The 23,861-nt window shown below is 50.6% G+C and overlaps 9 protein-coding genes across 9 annotated transcripts; 4 read left to right on the top strand and 5 right to left on the bottom strand.

Annotated features, from left to right (window-relative positions):
• Positions 1-19: 19 nt before the first annotated feature.
• Positions 20-1,139, bottom strand: AFUA_4G00400 (class I SAM-dependent methyltransferase). The gene has a single exon (XM_741323.2). The coding sequence runs from the start codon at positions 1,085-1,087 to the stop codon at positions 347-349; it is 741 nt and encodes a 246-aa protein (XP_746416.2). The 5' UTR covers positions 1,088-1,139; the 3' UTR covers positions 20-346.
• Positions 1,140-1,819: 680 nt separating this feature from the next.
• Positions 1,820-4,521, top strand: AFUA_4G00390 (putative glycosyl hydrolase; the record flags this gene model as incomplete). The annotated part of the gene is made up of 2 exons (XM_741324.1): positions 1,820-3,076; positions 3,127-4,521. 2 exons carry the CDS (start codon positions 1,820-1,822, stop codon positions 4,519-4,521), a joined length of 2,652 nt encoding a protein of 883 aa, XP_746417.1.
• A 229-nt stretch (positions 4,522-4,750) lies between these two features.
• Positions 4,751-5,229, bottom strand: AFUA_4G00380 (uncharacterized protein; the record flags this gene model as incomplete). Its single annotated transcript, XM_741325.1, has 2 exons — positions 4,751-4,868; positions 4,934-5,229. 2 exons carry the CDS (start codon positions 5,227-5,229, stop codon positions 4,751-4,753), a joined length of 414 nt encoding a protein of 137 aa, XP_746418.1.
• Positions 5,230-5,968: 739 nt separating this feature from the next.
• AFUA_4G00370 (putative general amidase) lies at positions 5,969-7,911 on the bottom strand. Its single transcript, XM_741326.2, has 3 exons — positions 6,269-7,911; positions 6,140-6,224; positions 5,969-6,089 (listed from the first exon to the last, which is right to left on the bottom strand). The coding sequence occupies exons 1-3, from the start codon at positions 7,676-7,678 to the stop codon at positions 5,974-5,976; spliced, it is 1,611 nt and encodes a 536-aa protein (XP_746419.1). The 5' UTR covers positions 7,679-7,911; the 3' UTR covers positions 5,969-5,973.
• Positions 7,912-8,614: 703 nt separating this feature from the next.
• On the bottom strand, positions 8,615-10,033 carry AFUA_4G00360 (uncharacterized protein). Its single transcript, XM_741327.2, has 2 exons — positions 9,536-10,033; positions 8,615-9,485 (listed from the first exon to the last, which is right to left on the bottom strand). Exons 1-2 carry the CDS (start codon positions 9,957-9,959, stop codon positions 8,866-8,868), a joined length of 1,044 nt encoding a protein of 347 aa, XP_746420.1. The 5' UTR covers positions 9,960-10,033; the 3' UTR covers positions 8,615-8,865.
• A 391-nt stretch (positions 10,034-10,424) lies between these two features.
• AFUA_4G00350 (uncharacterized protein) lies at positions 10,425-11,440 on the top strand (the record flags this gene model as incomplete). The annotated part of the gene is made up of 2 exons (XM_741328.1): positions 10,425-11,249; positions 11,282-11,440. 2 exons carry the CDS (start codon positions 10,425-10,427, stop codon positions 11,438-11,440), a joined length of 984 nt encoding a protein of 327 aa, XP_746421.1.
• Positions 11,441-12,827: 1,387 nt separating this feature from the next.
• Positions 12,828-14,222, top strand: AFUA_4G00340 (sterol desaturase family protein; the record flags this gene model as incomplete). The annotated part of the gene is made up of 1 exon (XM_741329.2): positions 12,828-14,222. The coding sequence occupies one exon, from the start codon at positions 12,828-12,830 to the stop codon at positions 13,872-13,874; it is 1,047 nt and encodes a 348-aa protein (XP_746422.1). The 3' UTR covers positions 13,875-14,222.
• Positions 14,223-16,938: 2,716 nt separating this feature from the next.
• Positions 16,939-18,716, top strand: AFUA_4G00330 (uncharacterized protein). The gene is made up of 2 exons (XM_741330.2): positions 16,939-17,490; positions 17,526-18,716. Exons 1-2 carry the CDS (start codon positions 17,139-17,141, stop codon positions 18,557-18,559), a joined length of 1,386 nt encoding a protein of 461 aa, XP_746423.1. The 5' UTR covers positions 16,939-17,138; the 3' UTR covers positions 18,560-18,716.
• Positions 18,717-18,894: 178 nt separating this feature from the next.
• AFUA_4G00320 (putative sensor histidine kinase/response regulator) lies at positions 18,895-22,808 on the bottom strand (the record flags this gene model as incomplete). The annotated part of the gene is made up of 4 exons (XM_741331.2): positions 18,895-19,142; positions 19,188-21,764; positions 21,825-22,669; positions 22,726-22,808. 4 exons carry the CDS (start codon positions 22,806-22,808, stop codon positions 18,895-18,897), a joined length of 3,753 nt encoding a protein of 1,250 aa, XP_746424.2.
• Positions 22,809-23,861: the final 1,053 nt, after the last annotated feature.

The raw sequence follows: 23,861 nt of genomic DNA, 5'->3' as shown, positions 1-23,861 counted from the left end.
TCCTTCTTTAACCTTATACTCTGCGGTCCAAACAGGTGCAATGCCGACGTCGCGCCATTGTAGCTCGAGAAAGGCGAGTCTGTCCTTACGAAAATCTTTATACACTCAGAATAAAGTCGAACCATGTGCTCTTATCGCAACTAGCTCTTCCAGAGAGCATTCTAGTTTTGCAATTGATCCTCTTCTACTGTTCCTTGAAAACTTCCTTGGAAATTTCCTTGGAAACTTGCTTGGATTGACCTCGAGCAGTCGCCAAGCTAGAGGTCAGTGAGTGAATACTTGCCTAACACTGGACAATCATCGTTCCAGGAGGCTGTAGAAGGTCGGACGAACTATCCCCACCTGATTAATTATCTGGCTTCTTCCCCAGGACCCACAGAAAGGGAATTTCTCTTCCTTCTCCCTTCTCTTCCTCAATCTCAGCGACAACCTCCCTGAGAATCAGCTCATATCCGATTAACGAGACTATCTCACAGGTCCTCTCCTCTCCCCAGCCACTCCAAAACATCTCCCCATCAGTCCCATCCAACCAGTGCTTATCAAACAAGTCCTCTTCCTTGAGTCCTGCCGCAAAACTCCCCAGAAACAAGGCTCCAGGCTTCAACCACTTGTAGATCCTTTTTAGGAGAGTCACTTGTTCCTCCTTCGGCAAGTGCAGGATCGAATACATTGCAATGACGGCGTCGAAACTGTGATCTCCAAACGACAGCTCCATCATGTCTCCCTCGATAAGAGCCACATTTGCAGAGGGGAGATGCTCTTTGGCAAGGGCAAGCTGCACAGGAGAGATATCGTTCGCCGTGACTTTCATGGCAGGGTCTGAAGCAAGGATCGCAGTGCACGGCTGGCCTGACCCGCAGCCTAACTCGAGAACCGACTTTTCCACTGGTGCGGGCGGAAGGCATGCGAGCAGCTTCTGCAGATATTGGACGCGGGTAGGGTAGCTGGATTTCGTCCATTCTGCGTACTTGACTGCTACATTGTCGTAGGCCTTCCTGATATTTTCTTTGAGGGTCGGAGATGACGATGCCATTGCGATCTGCAGTATACGAGAATCAATTTCTGGGTGAGTAATTGAGAGCTTCATTTTGGGTTCTGAGCAGGAAGAGTCATAAATATAAATGCGGGGTCCCGATTCGGCTAGACCCCAATCATCCAGTTTTAGTGGGGATTTCCCCAGGTTCTTGTTTTGGGAAATTGCAGTAATGGCATATAATCATATTTGGACGATCAAGCACGAGGTAGGGATATAGCAGCTATTAGAAAGAGGGGGAGAGGTACTATATAGCAGTCTATGGAAGTATAGGCAATATCAAAGGCAGAGAAGCAGCTTAATGTAGAGTAAACAAGAGAGTCCATGGACCCGGAGGGGATTATGAATTTGCTAATTGTAAACGAGTCACTAAGTAATTCTGTGGCAGCTTTGGAATTCCTCCCTTCTGACTCTATGTACGAGATAATACATTCAGTATCTCATGAAATCAATGGACTAGATCCATACTCGCAAGGATGCGCCTCGTTCAACCGTGGATGTTTGGCCCCCAAGTGCCTGATGTAACTATGGCACTCGCTTGACCCGATCAGGATTCGGCCATTCAACTGACTCCCATTTAAACTACCATGGTTACATGAGTCTCAGCCTATCACAAGCCACAGTGAGAGCTCCATGCAAGGACCGTGTGATCTGCAGAATCAACGGTGAAACCGGAGATCTTCGAAATCTCCGCCGGCAGTTTGCAGACTGATCCTCGATGGTATATATCTCTCCCTCTTCCCTCTCGAAGGCTTTGGTAGTAGCAACAATTCAATCACGTTCAAAATGGATTGGATCATCTTGTTGTATGGTCTATATGTGGCGGCCTTTGGCGTGACCGTTGTCGACGGGATCGGCGAGACGGCAGGGGATACGACCACGCTCAGTCAATGGCGACTGCAGTCTTCCCTTGCGGTGTCCAACGTCTCTGCATGGTCGCTCCCAGGGAATGACGACTCTTCCTGGTATCAGGTTGGGGCGCGGGCGACCGTCATGGCGGGTTTACTTGAGAACGGCGTCTACGACGACACGACCCTGTTCTACTCCAACAACATGGAAACCAAAACCGGCGACGCTGCCAAGTTCGACGCGCCTTGGCTATACAGACATGAGCTGTTGATCAAGAACAAGATCCGCCAAGGAGAGCATTATCTGCTTCACACGCATGGCATCACCTCCAAGGCGGATATATACGTCAACGGGGTGCTGGTTGCACCGAGCTCGGTTCAGCAGGGATCGTACGGCGGTCACACGTACGACATCACAAAATACCTGCGTGTTGACGCAAACGCGCTGCTCATCCAGGCGTATCCGACGAACTATCTCCGGGATTTCGCGCAGGGGTTTGTGGATTGGAATCCGTACCCAGCGGACAATGGCACCGGTCTATGGCGGGATGTCATGATCTCAAAGACGGGGCCGGTGTCGATCTCGTCGCCGCGGGTACTCACCGACTTCAGAAAGCCTGATGGAAAGCCCGTTACGGTGAATGTTCTCGTGGATGTGACGAACCATGAGGATGAGACGGTCACCGGTACTGTACAGGGGTCCATCCAGTCTGACACTGAGAGCCTTGTGCTTTCCCAGCGATTCTCTCTCCAACCACATGAAACAAAGACCATACCTATGACTGTCAGAATCGAAAAGCCTAAGGTGTGGTGGCCGGCGCAATGGGGGTCCCAGCCCTTGTACACGGTCAATGTCAATGCGACAGTGGGCAAGGATCAGGTCTCGGATGTTGCGCTTCCAAGGCGGTTTGGCATTCGCCACGTAGACTCTCATGTAAATTCTCATAACGACACAGCGTTTACCGTGAACGGCTCGCCATTCCTAGTTCTCGGGGGAGGGTACTCGCCTGATTTGTTTCTCCGGTTCGATGCCACTCGTGTGCGGAATATCTTCCAGTATATGCTCGACATGGGGCTGAACACTGTCCGACTGGAGGGCAAGCAGGAGCATCCAGAGTTATACGATCTGGCAGATGAAATGGGATTGATGGTCATTGCCGGATGGGAGTGTTGCGACAAATGGGAGGGATGGGATGTAAGTTCACTTGCCCGTGCTTCAACAACGCGGAATACTGACAGGCACAGTACAATGATGAAGCCAGCGGCGAAAAATGGACCGAGAAGGACTACCCCATTGCCAATGCGTCCATGCTCCACGAAGCTGCCATGATGCAGACCCATCCGTCCATGCTAGCCTTTCTAATTGGATCCGATTTTTGGCCCAACGACCGTGCAACCAAGATCTACCTCGATGCGCTGCATCGCATGGACTGGCCGGTGCCGATTATCGCGTCCGCCAGCAAACGGGGATACCCTAAAGTTCTCGGACCGTCTGGTATGAAGATGGACGGCCCGTATGACTGGGTCCCCCCGAATTATTTCTATGGCGATCAGCTGGGTGCCGCATTTGGATTCGGGTCAGAAGAGGGTGCTGGGGTGGGAACGCCCGAGTTGACCAGCCTGCGAAAGTTTCTGTCGCCAAAGGACTTGGATTCCTTGTGGAAGAACCCCGATCAGAACCAGTACCATATGTCGCGGTATGACTCGTCCTTCTATAACCGCGCTCTGTATAACAAAGCTCTCTTTGCGCGGTACGGCGCCCCAGGCAGCCTGGAGGATTATCTCCTCAAGGTGCAGATGATGGACTATGAGGCCACGCGTGCAGAATTCGAAGCGTTCTCTGTGCGCCAGAATGCCTCCCGTCCGGCCACCGGAGTCATATACTGGATGTTGAATAGCGCATGGCCGAATCTGCACTGGCAGCTGTTTGACTATTATTTGAGTCCTGCAGGGGCATATTTCGGAACCAAGATCGGTGGAAGAATGGAACACGTGGCGTATGACTACGAGGAGCGTGCAGTCTACCTGATCAATCGCTCCCTTGAGAAGAAAGGGCCTCGCATCGTCTCTGTTGACCTTGTTGATCGGCATGGCAAATCGCTCTTCAACCAGGAGGTCACGATTGATACCACACCTACCGCCTCCAAGAGGGTCATCCCAGTCAAGGCCGTTACTCAGATCAAGGACGTCGCATTCCTCCGGCTGGTGCTCAAGAACCCCAGTACAGGAGCCATCCTCAGCCGCAATGTATACTGGTTGTCCGCGAAGAACGATGTCCTGGACTGGGAGAATTCAGACTGGTATTACACTCCCGTTACAAAGTACGTCGACTACAAGGCACTGATATCGATGCCGACTGCTGCTGTGACTGCATCGCTGAAGCGGCTGCCCGCCAAGGACGGCCTGTCCCAGGTGCAGGTAGTCTTGAAGAATCCTTCAGCCACCCCTGCCGTGTTCATGCACCTGTCAGCCATCAACAAGGACACGCAGGAGGAGATCACCCCGGTATTCTGGTCTGATAATTATGTGACTGTCTTCAAGGGCGAGAGTGTGACCCTGACAGCGGCATTCCCGGGAGGTCGAAGTAATTGGGAGGTCATTCTGTCGGGTGCAAATGTGAAGAGAACTCTCTTGTCGTAATTGACCATGGTCTGGTCCGAATCTCAATAAATGATAACCATGTATTGAGGATGATGCATTTGCTATCTAGTTTAATAAAGTCAATTGTGTCTGAGAACAGAGGGACCAGCAAAATCATCTAACGAGCTTTGGTTCTTGGACAGTGATACTTCTGTACTGCCAGCTATACAATCATATGGTCCATATCAACTATGACACTCAAAGATTGCTTGCATTGGGCCATCTCAGCCTAAGAGCAATTGGTCCCACCGTAAACAAAAGTCCCGTCCGAGTTCTCGCAGCCGCAGGTCCCGTCATCAGGACTCTTGATGCAACCGGTGCCGACGCCAGACGACTCTCCATTGTCACTGCATAGATTAGTATCCAGATATTGTACTGTGTGTATTGGTAGTGGCCTCTAGCCGTAACTCACTTCCAGAAGAACGTCCAGCAATCCTCGTTGACATCGGTCATTTGCGAGTCAGTGGGCGCGGTGCAGGTGTACGCCTTGCAGGTTCCGTAGGGAGCTCCATGGGAGGAGTCGTACTGGTGGTCCGTGACGAAGACGGCAAAGGTTTGTGTTTCTGCTTTGGTATTAGAGGGTGCATGCTTGTTATTGTAGGAACAGAGGGCGGAGAAGGTACGTACTGGATGTGCGCGTGTTGTGGGAACATTCCGCGGCCTGGATTGCCTTGGAGGTCTTTGCGGCTGTGAACTGTCAATTAACATGACTCCGTAGCTGGCAGAGTAGTACTAACGAGAGCAGTTGTAGGTACCAGGGCATTTGCCCTTGGTGTTGGAGGTTGCTGGGTTGAGAGTAGCCAGCGCAAGTGTGGCGCTGAGAAGCACAGTGATCAGAGACTTGGACAACATGATTGCGGTGGTTTGGAATGCAGTTGATGTATTTTAACGAGGGTCGTGGGAGAGCTTTATATCTTATCGAGTCTGCGTCTTCCTTTCTCGAAACAATGGGAGGTGTCATACGGAGGCCTGCCGCGTCGTTCGTTTCAAGACAGTGGGTCAACGATTTCAGTCAGAATGGATGAAGAATCTGTGTGTCTGCCCGTGTACAACTTCTACAGTGATTGTCCAACAGTTTTGCAAATTAAGGAGGATCTTCGCAGGCGACACACAGCCTGCCAGGCTAAGCATCACATCTCCATGTGGACTCGATGCTCTAGACCTTAAGTAGCCTGATGACGAGTTTCCGGAAGTCTTCCGTAGGGATTGTGTCAGATGTATAGAGGATGCTTCTTCGCCACCGGTTCTAGATTCTCGTGGACCATATCATTGTATTACCATTTCTGAGCAGTCGCTGGCTATATGTGCTTGTTATGCACTACGGATGCGCTCCTTCACCACACATTTATGAGATTGTGCCTTTGAAATTAATTGATAACCCCGGACAAGGATATCAGACTCAAGACACAGAATTGACTATCGTTTGTACCAACAGCGACTCTTCCATGGCCTCTACTTTAACAGTATACTTTCAATCACCTTGGCGTGCTGCATCAAAGCCTCGTCCTTCAGCTTTCTGCCGATGATCTGCACGTGGCAAGGAGCACCTTCGACTTCTTTGGGCTTGTCTGGATCGCCCCATTAGTTACACTTCTCTGCAAGAAGATAGAGGACTTACAAGCTGGGATGTACTGGACATCTCTCACAAACTCGGCGTCGGCAGCCTCCTCGGCCTTGCCAAAGGGAAGAACGCACGACGGATACTGCCAAGTCAGCGACGCTTCTACATCAGGTTGGTCAAACTTACCTCAAGCAAGTTCCAGAAGACAGTATATGGTGGCTTCCCGTATTCATCGTGAGGAACGGCACAGCTCTGGAAAGCCGGACCGATGATCACATCCAGCTGATTCTCGAGGAATGTCTTTCGCACCTTCTCCATCACTTCGTCCCGCGTCACGTTCATGTCGTACAGCTCTTGCAGCGTCGGCTCCGGCCCGGGCTCATTGACATTGTATGTCGCGCGTAGGGAGGGGATGGGGGGCTCGCCGCTATCGGAGATCTTCTTCAAAGCCGTCTGGTCGGGATCCATGTTGAAGTATCGGAAAGACAGCTCGCAGGCATCAGAGATACTAGGCAATCTCCCAGTCAGGTCGACAATACGATGACCGGCCGCAGCGAGTTTCTTCGCGGCGAGCGCCAGAGTTCGCTGCATGGGCGGATGAATCGGGTAGTTGGGGTCCTCTGCCATGACGCCGACTGTGAGCACATCCTTTGCGGGCGCATCACACCACGGAAAACCCACCACGCCGTCGTCGAGATCCTCAGGCTTAGAGTCAAACACGGTCCGAAGGAGGAGTTCGGCGTCCCTGAGGGAACGGCACAACGGCCCTGCCACAGCCGTAATTCCTACCATCCCGGCTCGGCCGGCGGCAGTTTGGCCCCCGTATGGCACGCGGCGAACAGAAGGCTTGAAGCCGGTCGTCCCGCAACACAGCGCGGGGATACGGATGGATCCTGCAATGTCGGTGCCGATGCCCAGCACCGAGCCGCGAAGGGCAATCAGAGCACCTTCACCCCCTGAGCTTCCACCCGCTGTGAGGTTGCGGCGGTAAGGGTTCAGGACACGGCCGAAGACGTTGTTATGCGAATCGGCTGTCATCATGGTCTGCGGAACATTGGTCTTGACATAGAGAACAGCGCCGGCGGCGAGGAGGATATCCACCAGCGACGAATTTGTGGTTGGAGCCGGACGGTCCAGGTATGATACAAACCCGAGAGAGGTCGGTACGCCAGCAACGTTGAAGCAATCCTTCAGGCTGATGGGAAGGCCATGAAGGGGTCCAACGGTCTGTCCTGTGGCCGTCAAGTGATCGTCCAATTGCCGAGCTCGGGCGAGGGCTTGATCGAAGAACGTTTCGGTCAGGCAAAAGGTAAGTTGCTGAGCAATAGCAGCCCGTTTGCAAAAGGCTGTTGTGACTTCCACGGCACTGAGCTCTTTTGACGCCAATCTCTGCAGGAGATCAGTGGCGTCGTAGTGTTCGGTGATGTCGAGCTCGCGAGCAGAAAGAATACCACACTTTGTAGGAATGTCGAGAACATTAGACTCGTTGGAAATGGCAGTCAGGATATCTAAAGAGAGTCTCCATTCTGGAGGGATCTTGCTAGCAGCTTCAGACTGCTTAAGCTGAGCTTTTTCTTGCCAGTCGACGATGGTCATTGTGAGATGCTGTGGTAGAACGATAGAGATTGCAAGGAATCCAGAACTCACCGAGGTTGATATGTCTTTGGCTCCATTATCCTGTGCCGCAATTCAGTCGCAGGCGTGAGGGGTAAACAAATCCAACAAATCGGACTCGGACTCGGAATCAGACTCGGCAATCAGCCAGAAGAAGATACCCCAATCTGGCCATCAAGCACTTTTGCGCGACAGACTTGGGGAATAACAGCATGTATCTGACATTTGAAATTGCTCAAGTCCTGCTTATTCTTTCACAGGACGCATGAGGTGCATGTGGCAGGCCGGTGACGGCATGCATAAGTCAGGGCAACCTTTCTCAATTCTTCCCAGCACTGGCCGGATAGACAGGGGGCATGATCGTGACGTCGCGAAGCCACGGCCATGACAGGCTGGCAGTTTTGGTAGTTGACAACTTCTCCAGTAGAGTGGCTCGGGATTACAACATGCCATGTACCTGTTGAGTAGCTGTTTATCGGAATTTCGCCTCTATGGATTGCGATAGTCTAACATCACTGGCCTTTGCCCGTCGGGACTTGATTGCGGATAACTGCCGATAAAGAGTACCACTAGACAAAGCAGACCACTTAACAGCAAGGTGCTGGTGCAAATAACCCAAGGTAGACTACCAGCTTGGGAGCCAACCCTTTCTCTGATATACAGAGTACCTCGTTCTAGAGATATGGGCTGGCCTGGCGCTGCGGCTAATCAGTGATGTTTTCGCGCTGCTTCTCCGCATTTCCCGGATTCCGGTCTTAAGTCCTGATATCGCTACTCCAGTCATCCATTTGCATCGATGTGTATCATGTAATGATGAGAATGGCATGCACATGGCGTCAGTAATTTCATAAATATTGCCCCGACATAGAGAAAGTGTTGTGTGGGTAGCGGTAGGACAACAGCAGCAGCAGCAGGAGTAGTAGTAGTAGTAGTAGTAGTAGTAGTAGTAGTAGTAGTAGTAGTAGTAGTAGTGATAGTACACCGTTTCCAAGGAAGCGATATGCCAGCAGCGTCGCCTCCACGAGCCAACGTCCTACCAAAGCTTGAATACATCCTTTCCAAAACCGATTAAAATGCTAACGTTCGAAAACCAGACTGGGTATCTTATACATGTGCTTCCCTAACGCCAAAACCAGTAAAAAGAAAAACGATCAGAAACGCGGGCGCTGCTAATGACCCTGTGATTGGTTGCTTGATGTGGTCATCTTCTCGGTCGGCGACCGACTGCCCTTGGACTGACGTGAGCGGACCTCCAAATCCCTCTGTTGGCGATTTCCCGGACTGTCTTTGGCGCTGGCTGGGCGGGGTGAGACCTCGGTGTCACGAAGGCGAAGATGAGCCGTTTCCCGCTTGAACTTCTCTGAGTCGACCTCCCATTCCAGTTTGGTATATTTCCCTTCAGAGTCATCATCGAGAAGCGGCTCTGCTCTCGTAAACGAACCAGGCTGCAGCGCGCCTGTAACCAATTCGCGTATCATCTTCCGAACGCTTCCCGCGTCTTCCGCGGGGCGTTTGGCGACTGTGCCTTTCTTCTGTTGAAACTCGAGCTGCATAATCCGATCATGGAGAGCGTCTGTATCCACGCCAAGATGACGGCCCAGCGAACACATGGCAGCAAACGGATTAGACTCAATAGCCCGATCAAGCTCCCTGTCGATAGAGTGAAAACGGGACGAAGTGTCGGAATCACTATCCGAATCGGAGGAGTCGTAAAGCTCACCACGGTCGACGAGCTGAATGGCCGCTCTCTCGAGGTTGTAATGCTTGAGCAGTGTCTTCAAATGGTTCCCTTGCTTCTGTCAGCAAGGTCAAGACTCCAATAGTGTAATAACCACGTACAGTTCTTCCGATCCTGCAGCCGATAGAGTCTAAGAGCCGTTTTGGGAAAACACTTTGGAACTGGGACTGGCTGATGAAAAGAGTCGTACACAGGGATAGCTTGAATTCTTTGGTTAAGGTGGGCCACCTTGAAATTCGCAAATGTTGTTTCGAAAACCGTAAATGATGTTTCCAACTTGTCTATCTTCTGTGACATTTGGTCCATCTTCTGCGACATTTGGTCCATTCTCTCATAAACATTGCGGAACTCCCTCTTGATGCCCTTATCCCGAGCCTCATTGTCCTTGATTAGATCATCGATCCTTTCGTGGACCCTGGCGAATTCTTGCCTAATGAATCGGTCGCGGATCTCGAACTGCTCGTCGAGTCGCGCCTGTAGTCTCGGAGACAGTTGCTGAGGCGGTTCTTCCCTTTGTTGGACCATTTTGTTTAATGGAATGATAATTCTCACCTGATCAGAGCATACTCGAGTTTGGTGTAGACAGAGAAGGCTGACGATGAAAGCGGCAGGTGGATCAAGGAGTCAGGTGCCATCACTCCGTCCACTATGGTCACGTGGTGTGTATTGTGTGGCTGAGCATCCACTCTGATCACTCCGCACCGCCGCAATTCAGCCTCTTTCAGCCTCGCGTCAACAAACACAAACCACTTGTAATGTGTAGTGACATGCCACATCACGATCTACCAGCTACATAACATATTGCTCTCTCAGGAGACTCTGCGGTGTGCGTCTTATTATACTGATTCCCGCTGTATAATGCACCGTCTGTGCTTCGTCTTATAAGACCTTGATCAGCTCCCTGGGTGATACATATAGTCTCGCGATTGTTGAGTCTAGGAAAACTTCGTCGTCTGAGCTTGCGTCCTATTAGATCTCCTGATTCGAGAGATGCTTTCGGAACAAACATGCTCCCATTCTTCTATACGTTCCGACTCCTCCCCTCATGCTGCCAAAGTAGGTTATGAACAACGCAGCCTGAAGCAAAGGACTTCTGCCGCGAGACTACCAGGATCCCCAGCCCCATCTGGCAGTATTGATCCAACCATATTTCCAGCTCCGTTAGTTTTGCCTGGTGATGACCTGGCACTGGACCCCGAGTACCCACCCCAATCTGTTTTAGACTGGTTGGACGAAGAGGATCGCAACGAAGTCACTTCAGACAGAAAGACGGTCTATGTTGTTGCGCCACCTGAATATGACGAGGATGCCTATTTCGCGCAGGCATGGACCTCTCCTAGAGTGGCCAAGAGTCAGCATCACCTGATAGCACCTAATCCAGAAGATATCGTTGGTTACCTGGCGGCATTCTACCATGGGATGCCCGTTAAGCTCCTTCGAGTATCGGACTTTCGATTTCTTCCTTGGGATGGTCAAAAACCCACAACCTCACCCCGGTTCATTGGCTTAGCCGTTTCAGACGAATGCATTGGCATTCGGACTCGTGCATGCCCCGACAAACTTTACCCTCGTCAATTGAACCTGGATGATCTCCTAGATGTTGCAATAAGCATACTTCCCCAGGATGCGTATGCCTTGTGTCTTCTGGTGAACCATGATCTATATGAGGATGCTGATGATACGTTCGTCTGCGGACGTGCATATGGTGGAAGTCGCGTGGCAGTCGTCTCCAGCGCCAGGTATTGTCCAACCCTGGACGAAGTTCAGTCAGTAGACCGAGAACATTCGTGGCCAGCATCACATTGTGACGACTACGTCCGAAAATCGAGCGGCTCCTACGTGGCAAGTACCAAAAAGCGGAGGACCGCCAGCGAATCGTCATCCTTGGCTACTGCACCATTAACCGCCGCGGTAGCCGCATTGTCTTCCCTCCCAAATGTCGATGTATCACCACGGTTACTATCATCACTCTGGCTTTCTCGACTATGCCGCACTGCAAGCCATGAACTAGGTCATTGTTTTGGTATTGATCATTGTGTATATTACGCATGCATCATGCAAGGAAGCGCGTCTCTGTTAGAAGACTCGAGGCAGCCGCCCTACCTCTGCCCAGTTGATTGTGCAAAGCTTGTACATGCAACGGGAAGCACCCCTCGGGAATCATATCTCGCACTACTAGAGTACTGCAATAAGCAGACGAATCGTGAAACGCATTTCTTCACCGCGTTTGCTGCTTGGTTGACTACGGCTCTCAGAACCGTCACAAGATATCCTTTCTTCCTCCGAGATTCCATGGCCTAGCGTATCCCCCAACGTGTTGCTGGTTGAGCTCACAAAGGTTGTGAACATTGATTCACATGTACCAGAATATGCTGCTGTTGACGCATACTTGGGGGAATTCCTAGTTATCAGCTGCAAGTCTTAAGTAGGGAGTGCTGCGTCACAACTAGGATTAATTCCCAAAATTGCGAGTCTGCGACCCGAATACGGCGCTTGATACCTACAAGGGCTATAACATGGTCTTTAAAGAGGCATAGTTTCCTGACGTATCCTGGCAGATCGTTGGGTTTCTGTGAGAGGAGCAGATGGAACGGTGGTGTCTCTGATGCAAGCTGCTGTTCAGGCGATTGACTGATGTTGCTTGCGCTCACTTTCGCTCTACGGAGTACAAGTAAGAACATGATCATTCTTGAATTGCCACCCTCACGTCCTTTGATTGCCAAGCATAGACCAACCTCAAACATAGCATCGTTGCGGGATAGTCGAGATATTACCCGATTCGGAAATGGTTGCGAACGCTAAATCGGTGGACCCTGGTTGGGCCTCCCTAAACTACCGGTCTTCTGGGTCATTCAGGCGATGTGAGATGGGGAAGTTTGAGTACTCCCCTCTTTCAATCTCAACGATTTGGTTATAGGATTGTGAGACCTGGTCGGGACTCTGCTGCCTCCCAGGGTATGACAAGCAGTTTCGGTTGATGCCTAGTTACTTGCCTACTTCGTACGCAAACATGTCGTTCTCGACAAGGGTAATCATCAGAATCCACATGTTGATAATCTTGATCTCCGGGGGATGTTCATACATCAAGCGGGGTGGATTGTTGTGGAGAGTGACATACTCTCATCAAGCCTCACATGCTGATTGTCCACAGTAGCTCGCTCCGGATTAGCCTCCAGATCGACGGACTTGATCTTCCATTCATATGTGGACAAGATTTTGTTGGGAACCAAGATCCACATATTCTGACGCTGTGGGATGTTGCTAGTCTCTTCACATGTTCTGGTATCCCTGGACTGCCGATGACCTGTAATCGAGCCGACAAACCTACTTAAAGGAGCAGGTCCTCGCTCAGGCTTCCTACGGATTGACAAAGTCCTCGTAACCATCGCTGCAATGGAGACCAAAGGCAACCCTAAAGATTCCATGAAGTCCACCTGGCGTACTGCCAGCAGGGATACCTGGAGCCTCGGACACTGGCTCATTCATATACTCAACGCCTACCCTTTAGAACTCGACAAAGAGGTACCGGTGCACTCCAAGGATGAACCAATTCCATTCATGCCACAGTGGTCGCTCAACCTATGGGTTATTTTCTACTCGTCTCTACCACTGTTGTTTCACCAGGCCTACGCATGGTACACCGAACGCAACCTGGGTCCTTTAGCCACCTTTAATCTGTATATGTTTGCCTTCAATGCGATCGTCATCTACCAGGTACACATACTCCGGCGACTCGGTCACATATATGGCTTTCTAGATGGCGACAAACACGAACGAGACGGCATTCCTGACGTCGGGGTCGGCAAGGTCGTGGCCTCGGTGTACAAAACGACCGGTTCTCGCTTGGCGCTCTCGGTGTACTTCTCCTATCAGACGAGTCAACTTCCTGCACAGATGAACTGGTACTGGTTACCGGTTGAGGTCGGACTGTACGGCATCGTGCTCGACTTCTGGTTCTACTGGTACCATCGCCTCATGCACGACGTCAGCTTCCTCTGGAAGTATCACCGCACTCACCACCTGACCAAGCACCCCAATCCTTTGCTCACGGCATACGCGGACCACGAGCAGGAATTCGGCGATATGGTCGGGGTGCCGATGATGACCTACTTCACTCTGCGGCTGCTGGGGCTGCCGATGGGCTTCTACGAGTGGTGGATCTGCCATGAATATGTTGTTTTCGCCGAGGTGTTTGGGCACAGCGGTCTGCGCTTGCATCTGACCGTCCCGTCGCCCCTCAGCTGGCTCATGCAGTGGCTCGATGCCGAGATTGTCATTGAGGATCATGACCTGCATCATCGGAAGGGGTGGCGGAAGAGCCACAACTACGGCAAGCAGACTCGTCTTTGGGATCGGATCTTTGGAACCTGTCATGAACGGATTGAGTCGGCACCTGAGAATGTGGATTATGTGAATACCGCCAGGATGCCATTGTTTTGACTTGGACCAGGACCAGTCAGAGAGTCGGAATTAGACAAACGGGGACAGACCTGTGAAGCTTGACTTAGCGATTGCCTGTATATAGTTACTGTCACCCCGACAGAGAACAAAGCATGACCCGAGCTTGATGAATATATCCAATGACTCTTCAGGTATTTTGTATTTCTGAGTTGAAAGTCGTCGCCCTCAGCCTTGTCTTCCGTGCCAAAGATTGAGCAGTCTTCAGATCGTAAGATTATGGGAACGCACTAACGGATGTTCTCACCACTACCATACATAACTCAACACATGATTGTTAAGAATGCAGGTGCTGCCAATACCCAATAAATACCCGAACTCATCCCTTGGCCCAGCTCAACATCTATTGCACAATGTCCCGCATCAATCTCTACAGAGTACTCCATAGAGTGTCAGATTCAGCTGCGGAACCCTCTTCCTAGAAGCGATCAATGACGATGACTAATTGCAGCTACATCCCGTAGACATGAGGAGATTCAAGGCAAGGCTGAATTTTGGCCGAGCCAATGTTGAATAAGAGCACGGACTTAGACATGGTCGGAGCACCATCGTCCATCATTTGGGCGTAAGATCTTGCCTTGTTGTCTCGGATTCTGTACGGCTCTAACCAGCTTTCTAGTGGCGCTGGGGTTGGACAGATTGGATGTATCCGCCATAAACTCCCTCAGCTAAAAAGGCGTCTAGACCTCCATTCCTAGTATAGGAGAAATGACAAGGCATATTCTGGTTGACAGGATGTTATGGATGCCAGCACTGTGGTGGCCCAGACACCCACAGGAACAGGAACAGAAGTCGATTCAAGCATTTAATACTTGAACCAAGGTCTCCATTCTTTGTCACTTCATTACAAGCGTTTAATAGTGTTTCAGTTTGCGGTGCCAAGATGACTGGGAAGAAAGCCAGTCTGTGATCTAGTCCGTACACAGCCTACCGGAAATGGTTCATTGCACTAATGGGTCGCTCGCACGCTGCTATCCATGACTAGCCCACCCACACTGCTTCCCGCTGTGGGTGAGCTACACTGTAATCACTAATTTCACCGTAATCACCAATTTTCGATATTTTGACCTTTCAAAGCTATTCCCACCACCTAACATGCCTAAATCTATTAAATTTAATGAATCTGACCTCCTTAAGGCCTGCAAAGCCACTCAGGCCTAAAATAAACTGAATATCTCTAAGATTGCGCGTGAATATGGCGTTCCTTATTTAACACTATGTGATTACATTAAAAAGGGCAGACAGGCTTATACAGCTTGGAAACTAGTGAATAAAGCACTTGATAGGTACTAGGAGGAAGCCTTAATATAGTAGATAGTCTGGATGTGAGATCATAACATGCTAGTGATACCTAAGCTACTAGAAGAGTTTGTAAATTAGTTACTTCAACATGCTAGTGAAGCTAGACAGGTTAGTAGGGTATGGGCATATTACTTTAAAAAATAACTCCTAGAATACCTTAATCTAGGCCCTGTGAAGCAAAAGACAAAGGAATTAAAGTATATTAAGGCTGAGGATGCTGGTTTACTAGTGAATTAGTATAATTAGCTTACTAATATGGTTAAAGATATACTACCATAATTAGTATATAACTTTGATAAATATAGCTTCTGACCTAGTGAAGGCAAGGTAAGGAATATGATTAGATTAAAAGGTTCTTGCCTTGATCTTGCTGAATCTAAGAAGGGTGAGAATATAATAACTATTAAATATATTACTGTAGATGGTTGGCAGATAGATCTATAGTTTATCTTTAAAGGTAAGCTCCTACTCTTTTAGACTATTCTTTTCTAACCTTTCTTACTTCCTAAAGGCAATGGGATCTTCATAGAATATTAGTTTAATAAGAGTAAGGCCCTACTACTAAATATAATGATAGCTATGCAAGCTAATGGCTGGATATCAGATGAACTAGCCTATTAATAGCTTTAAAGCTTTATTAAGGTAATAAATGAGTGTATAAAGAGAGGAGAGAAATGAATACTTATATTTAATAGTCATGGCTCCCATCTTACTATTGATTTCTTACAGATATATAAAGATAATAGGGTTATTCCCTTTAGATTCCTTCCTTATATAACATACCTTTGCCAGCCACTAGATAGCAAGCTATTCTTAAGCTATAAGCAACACTTCTGATGTATAAATAATAAGCTATCTTACTAGGCTAGTAAGCCAGTAGGGAAGTTAGAATTCTTATAGGTGATTAGACCTGTATGGGAGAAAGCCTTTAACTAATAAATTATCTGTAAGGCCTTTAAAGATCATAGTATCTAGCCTGTTAATAGTAGTAAGATAGTTAATAATCTTACTATCTAGGCATGGGAATAAATTCCAGATGTCTACGTGCCTGATCTTAATGCATGCCTTGGAGGGACACCCTCTCCACTACCTATCTCCTTATCTAGTGTGGATATCACCCCTCTAAGAATGATTCAGGCCCTTAAGAAGAATTAGGTAAAGCTATCTAAGCATAAAGATCTGCTTACACTAAAGCTATAGTGGAATCTTAAATAGATATTTAAATATAATTAAATTGCTACTAAGCATCTGGCTATAGTAAATAAAATAATTAATTAAATCAGGGCTATATAAGCCCCCCTATAGTGCTAATATACTAAGTAACATGTTAAGCTACTTAGTTAGGATGGTATACTAAAAATACATAATACAAATTAATTAATTGCTTTAAGGAAGGCTAAAGATACTGCTATATAAGAGAGGCGTTTATAAAGGCAGTAGGAGAAAGTATATAGTAAACCCCCACCACCAGCACCTACACAAGAGAATCTGGTATTAAATAGATCAGCAGGGGCAGCAGATGAAAATAGTGATGTTTTTTTCTTAGATAGTCAGCCAATGTGTTGAGAATAGCTTCAAAATATCAAAAATTAGTGATTACAGTGAAATTGGTGATTATGGTATAGCTCACCCACAGCAGGAAGCGGTGTGGGTGGGCTAGTCACGGATATATTCTGGCGAATGATCCATGGCGCGATCCGCCGTGTATCCTTGAAACGGCTGTAATCTACCTTAATGCTGAGCCAGGGCTACTGGATATGATATGATAGGATGCGGAGCTCAGCCTTGCGCTCAGCCTGGACGCTGATGTGAGCTCGGTCCTTTGGCCCCCATTTTTGTCGCTTGGCAAACTCCGCGATTCCTCTGAATCAAGATATTACGATATTATTTGTGTCGCGGACATCCCAACGACGGAACTGCCGCTGTCAAATATCGACCCTGGCCATGGCGCAAAAAGTCCCAAACCCCACGCCTGGAAGCAACTCCACGTTGCTACGGCGTAAACCAGAGGGTACACACTCACAAGGAATCACCTCTCATCAAGTTGGGATCGCATGGAGCTGGTTCCTCGTCACCGTCCCCATTGCCGCACTGACTGCTGTCTTCCTGGTGCTGGTGTTCCATTACCGGCTCTACCATGGCGATCCCCCCTTTCCCAATCTCCGCTTACCCTCGGCGGAGGATGAGAAGAATGTGGTCTATGTTGATCTGAGCTCGAGCATGATCCTATTCACTACGTCCTGGGCCAGTTCCGTGGCTCCCATGTTGTCCAGCTTTGTGGTCGCCCTCGCATCGTGTCCGATCGCGCGTCGATTGTCCCGTGACATCCAGCCCAGGCGACGGTATACACATACGTCGACCCGGACCAGACGTCCTACACATACCTGGGGGTCCCCGAAACCGCATCCCTGCTCACCCAGGGCTTCACAGCCAAGACATACGGTGCTCGCACGCAGTGCCAGCTAATCTCGTCGAAATGCACCTTGCAAAATGCAGCTTCGTCGGTCAAATTCAACTGCTCCGCTGATTTTACAGGTCTCATCAACACGCCCACTCTACAGGCGGCGTTCTTCGAGGATGAAAGCATGAGCAAAAACCTCCGGGGCAAGGTGGTATCCAACTGCAGCACCGGCAATCCGGACTACTTCGCCCTCGCGTCCGTGGTGAACCTCTCCGGAGGAAAGACGCCCAATTCCACCGAGTTTGTGAAAAGTCTCCATGGCGTCCCGACCTATGTCCTGGGCTGCCACACGACCATCTACGATATCGAGTACGACCGCCTCAACAACACCGTGACCCGTTTCCAGCCCGCGGCGAGCAACACCTCCGTCAGCAACATCTGGCAGACGAGCATTTCGCAGACCCAAGATTGGTTCCCCTTCTTCCAGCAGGCTGCTGGCACCGCAATCTTCAGCGATACGGCCGAGGAGTTCGCGGAAAAGGTCGCCCTGGCTCTTAGCAAAGCGACCATTGCCCTCGGGGCGGATGCACTCGGCGCCCAGCCGGCGCTGGCCGCCCAGGATCGAGAGACGTTACTCGTGGCCCGCATTCCTGTGGCCCCGCTTGTCGCCATGGTGGCGGTTTGTCTTCTGTATGTCGTGTGCGGCTTGGTTCTGACGGGGATCGCGGCGTGGAGTGCCCGATATGAAGTCCGGGATGTGCAGGCCCGGCTTTCCATTGCGGGTCTGGTTGCGGACCGGTTCGAGGAACCTGGGTTGCGGAGCGACGCCAATTGTGTCGAGGAAATGTTCGCCGAGCATGCGGGGCAAGAGAGCAAAAGGATAGCCATCGAGTCAGTGGATGGAGTCGGGGTTTATAGATATACAACCTGGCCGAAGCCAGAAGGTTCTGCCTCTGGCTGGTGAAGCGTTATCAAAGGACAATTCCATCGAGACTACTTCAAGACTATATTCTTCCTCCTTTCATACTGCATAGTTCTTCGTCGGATAGGTTGGGGAAAAGTGCTGGTAGACTTACTAGGAGTGCATAAATGATTACAAATGCTGGCCCTGTTTGTTTGCCTAGAGCCCCAAGGTTGGTGCTAACTTGCTAGAAGAGGACAGGAATGGCCTGCCTGCTTGATACCTAGTATGTTGTCCCTGCCTACATATAACAAACGCCCAACTCCGCCATCCTAATGCGTAATGGTGACCTTGCTTACTTGGTCTGCGATAAACTCCCTGCCAACAAGAACCTAAAATCAATGCATGAGCTCGTCTATCTGTTTGACTAACTCCTGAAAGCGGATCGGCTTGGACAGGAAGAGGTCAATGCCGGAATTGAAGGCCTCCTGCCGCACCGGGGCACTGCCCAACCCCGACAGCACGATGACCGTCGTGGGTTTGAAGCACGAATGACCAGCATTAGTGCTTCCTTCGCGATGCATCTTCTCGAACAGCCGGATTTCCCGCGTCGCCTCAAGACCGTCCATGACCGGCATGGAGATATCTGATCTGTTAGTTAGATAGCATCAGCAGTGATAGGACCACTCACCCATGAGAACCACGGGGATGTACCCGGCATTCGCTTTGTATACTTCCAGAGCCTCGAGCCCATTGGAAGCCGTATAGTAAGGAAACTTGGCCTTTTTCATAAAAGCTACCAACAGCTTCAGATTCACGTCATTGTCGTCCACCAGAAGGACAGAGGGAACTCTCTTGGTTGCCTCTATCGTTGTTACTTCCATAGCGGAATCATCAACATTAGTGGTTGTCACAGAAACGATGGCCTTCTCCGGCATCAAGGAGAAGTCGACCCGCGACACATTCTCACTGTGCCGCCTAGGTTTGCTCGCGCAAGCCGCGTTGAGAAACGCAGTGTCAAGCCCGCCAGCCGACATACAAGACGGCCGTTCTCTTTGGCGCTTGAGGCAAGTCAGAAGTGAATTGGCCATCTTGGACGGTCCGCAGGGCTGACTGATAAACTCATAGATGGACGTCGACGGTCGCTGACTCGCGGTGGTTGAGAGCTTTTGCACCATCTGAGGCGTCGAGCAAATGACGATCATTGGCGGGCTGCGCGAGTCGCTCTCGGCCATTGTGACCTGCCGGCAAATCTGATCCACTTCGTCCAGGTTGGATTGTCGGACCAAATATATGTCGTACACCTGCTGATCCGACACGTTCGAGGGGACGAGGCCAACTTCCATCCCGAAATGCTCCTTGTACATTCGAAGGAGGGACAAGCGCAAGAGAACCAGTGCCTCATCCTCTTCTGCGGAGGACGATTCGAATCCGATCAGTCCAATCGACTTGCCACGTACTCGGTCTTTGGCTTTGCGAATAATGCTGGCGTCGCGTTCGTTCTCCGCCACCTCTGCCTGAGGAGTGCGCGGTAAATCCAGCGTGACCGTCACCTCAGTCCCGATACCCTTAGTGGACGTTATGTCGACTTTCCCACCAAGTGATACCACAGTCTGATGGACAATGCTGAGGCCCAAACCACTCCCCGGCGACAGAGGGTCCTCCTGCGAGAATGGCTTGAACACATTGCTCTGTAAATATTGCTTGTCAATGCCCTGTCCGGTATCTCTGACGGTCAAAGTCACACTCCCCATTCCCTCGCGTGTACCATCTCCGCGAGCCAATCGTTTCATTTTAGCGTTGGACGGTGTCGAGCTGCACCTCAGCGTCACAGAGATGTAACCCGACTGGGTGTACTTGAGGGCGTTACCGAAGAGGTTCATGAGGATCCGACGCCATGAACCGGCTTGTGTTTCAAACAGCCATTGCACACCGGGCTCAACATCGTAGATGATGGTGAGTGCTTCGTTAAAAGCAGAAAGCGGTCGCTCTGTCGCACCTTTCATGATTAGATGTCCGTCCCTATCCCGGGCAGGAGCCTGTGATGCTGGCCGGGCAACGAGCCCCCCCTTGGCGGAAAAGCAATGACCAGCAAAAACACTGTCCACAACTTCTTCCAGCACGGCATCCAGTTGAACATCTGAGATCAGATTGACCACTCCCAAGCCGGGCTTATCTTTGAACGCGATGCCTGCAGGCAACCCCGGCCGCCGACGAAGTGCGTGCGTCGATTTGAACCGGGACGATCGGGATTTGCGAGTGAATTGGTTGATCTTCGCAAAGTCCAGCATGTTGTTGATGATGTCCAGCAGCGACCGACCGCAGTGCTCGATGGTATTGACCAGAGCTACCTGAGCGGGTTTCATCGTGGAATCGGTCAGTAATTCTGTACTGCCCAGAATGCCATGCAGGGGACTGCGGAGTTCATGAGAAATGCTTCCAACGAGAGTCGCGTGCGCCTTGTTCGCCAACTCGATATCCAGCCGATGGATTTCCGCCATGATGCTGTTGGAAAAGGCGTACAGATAAGCCAACTCGCCTGTCAGACTAAAGACGCGCGGCGCAGCCGTCCACACAAAGAGTCCTGAAAACCAGCGATTTCGCCGCGAGTCCCAGAGAGGGAACATGGTCACACTGCGGGCCGCAGGGAACACTTTGATCAGGGTCTTGTTTTCTTCCTTGAGACTCAATCGCTCCTGCTTTCTTTGTTTCCAGCGTCGTTGAACCTTGGAGCCCTCGTCGCGACGATAAACGATCTCACGAGAGACATAGCTTGCGGACGCAGTGTCGCTTCCCTCGCTAGACGACACCCCACCGTTCTCATCGATGTTGAAGATCGCACCGCGGGGATAATGGCGGAGGAGGGATCGAAGAAACGATTCACGCATTGGCCCGGTCATTTTCTCGGAATCATCTTGCGCTGTGGAGTATCCCAGCACGTCACACACGGCCGAGTCGTCCGTCTCGGTTGACGAGTGTCCGGTAGTCGGATTATCACTGTCACTGCTGGAATTCGCGTCACCTGTGCTGCTACTGCTCTCCACGTCCGAATGGCGACCGTCCGAGTTCCGGACCAAAGTCGCGTACGAGTTGACACTGGCGTCGAAAAAAACAACGCCCTCCACCTCTAAAGAGTCGCGTAAAACACGAGCCGCGCGTGAGATGATCACTCTGGTACCAGACGCCAGGGTGATCTCCGGTTGACGGGGGTGATTGGGTGTAGAGGAGACTCGAGGTTGTTTCTCAGACTCCGGTCTTTCATGAGAGCCTGTCAAACGAGTTTAGAGATGCTTCTGTTCAACGCTGTCAGCAGGGCAGATGGCGGTACCTGAAGGCAATGCAGCGGCCTCCCCGTGCTGGCCTCGTTCCTTGAGGGGGGGACGACCGTCTGCCAGTGTTGGGTGATGCCGTCGCGTCTGTGGGATAATGTTCTGCGAGTTCTCGGACTCCTGGTCCTCTTCGTCATCGTGCGGATGTACCGGTCTTCGGAGACTGCTCGACGGTAACGTCGCTCCCTCGACAAAGCTTCCCAATCCTGCAATCATATTGGCCCCGCGGCGATTCTGTTCATGAGAGCGCATCATTTCCAGATGATTCATGACGGCGGCCGCGGTGTCCGTCATAAACCGAATCTCCAGCGGATCTAACCCTGCGCGAGGCTGACCGTCACTCACTGCGAATGCGCCGATGGCGATGCCCCGACGGCTCATAATAGGCACTCCAGCATAGAATCTCAGATGCGGGGCGTTCACCACATACTGTCGCTTGCTGCACCGGTCGTCCTTGGTCATATCCGGAATGACCAACGCGGTATACCCCCCATTCGGACCCGTTGGCCCGGCGTTGAGCTGATCCTCCTCGCAGCAATAGTGACAGATCCCATCTGGTTTGGGAATGACACTGCTGCCGAGCCACAAGCCATCACCATCGACATAGACCCTGTCATCCTGGAGACTCAATGTGCGAGTCGATTCCGCGAGGATATATTGCGTATGACGGTCGAAGAGGGAGATCATGCACCGTCGGGCATTCAATCGCAAAGCTCCGAGCTGCGCAAGCGCCGTCAATGTGGTGTCTTGCGATGATTGTGGAAGTAGTTCCGCATTGATTTCACACCGAGGGGAAGGTGGGGGCCGATGAAGGAGACCCGGACGCTGGGGCAGCTGGCAATATCTGGCACTGAATTAGATGACCTGACTCTCTTGAGTTCGTAGATACGTGACACGTACTTGTAGAATTCTCGCTCCTGCGCCATAGCGATCTCGGGGGAAGGATTGCGGCCTGATGTGCAAAATTCCGAGATCTCTAACATCTCATGGCTAGTTCTTCATCGCTCTTACTAGCACATGGCTCAACAATTCAAGGGAGGATGCACGGGTACGATGAATTCTGTTCTTGGCCAGATCCCAACAGACCGCCGCTGGAATGGAAAAAGGGAAATCAAAAATCAAAAACTGCTGCGAGACGATCAATTTGTTGGTCAGAATTGCCAGGGCCACTGGGGCCTGCTGGGGGGAGTGAGAAATGGGAGAAACAACTTCGAAACATGGAAGAGACCCCCAAGGCCTCAGGAACCAAGGCCAGCAGCGTCATCATGGTACTTTGTCATTTCCATGGCGGCCTTTCATTGGCTGTCCGCCGTCGCACTAGCCGGTTTCGGGGAAGGCCATTGTGGTCCAGACAGGATTCCTTCAAACCCACTGCGGATGATCCAGCCAGCAAACCTGGCCCAGCTCAGCTTTGAAGCCAACAAAGTAGGGAGAGATACAAATGATTCCAGGTCTTGAATGTCAGCAATACCGCAACCATACTGGATGACTTCATAAAAGATAAATCCTGAGGTTGGTGGGTTGGTGAAGACCCAGCACGTGTGGCCCCTAACGCGAAGGTGCTAGAGTCCACAGTAGGAGACATCGCGAAACAACCGGGGCAGCAGTGTCACAAAGACAAGATCAAAACCGACAATGTGGATTGTTTGTCTCCAGTTAGTGTATGAATGCAAACGAGAATGGTCTGCTGATGCCTGGTCTGAAGGTGGACCGGTCACAGCACGTGACCATCATGCTGGCAATATATCTTGGGATGATTAGGCATTCAGCAGAGAAGACTGGATCTACAGAGTGCTGACGAGAGCATGATCTCTCTCCAACCTTTTACTGGATTTGGAATGCCCTCTGAGTAACGGTAAGATGAATCAATCTCGGACCGGAGTAGTGTGGAACAGGATCATCAGTCAGACCCTCGCTAGTGCAGTTGATCTGAGATCCACTTGTCTGTCAGGTTTTTGATATTCCCAATGCAACTGTGTACATACTGCTATCTGTCAATATAATTAATATGTCTGGTTGCTTTTATAAGCCAGTTT

The sequence above is a fragment of the Aspergillus fumigatus genome, chromosome 4 (genome assembly GCF_000002655.1).
Source record: "Aspergillus fumigatus Af293 chromosome 4, whole genome shotgun sequence".
NCBI classification, from domain to species: domain Eukaryota; kingdom Fungi; phylum Ascomycota; class Eurotiomycetes; order Eurotiales; family Aspergillaceae; genus Aspergillus; species Aspergillus fumigatus.
Note: the sequence above shows the minus strand (reverse complement) of the source record. Positions and strands in the feature narration are given on the sequence as shown.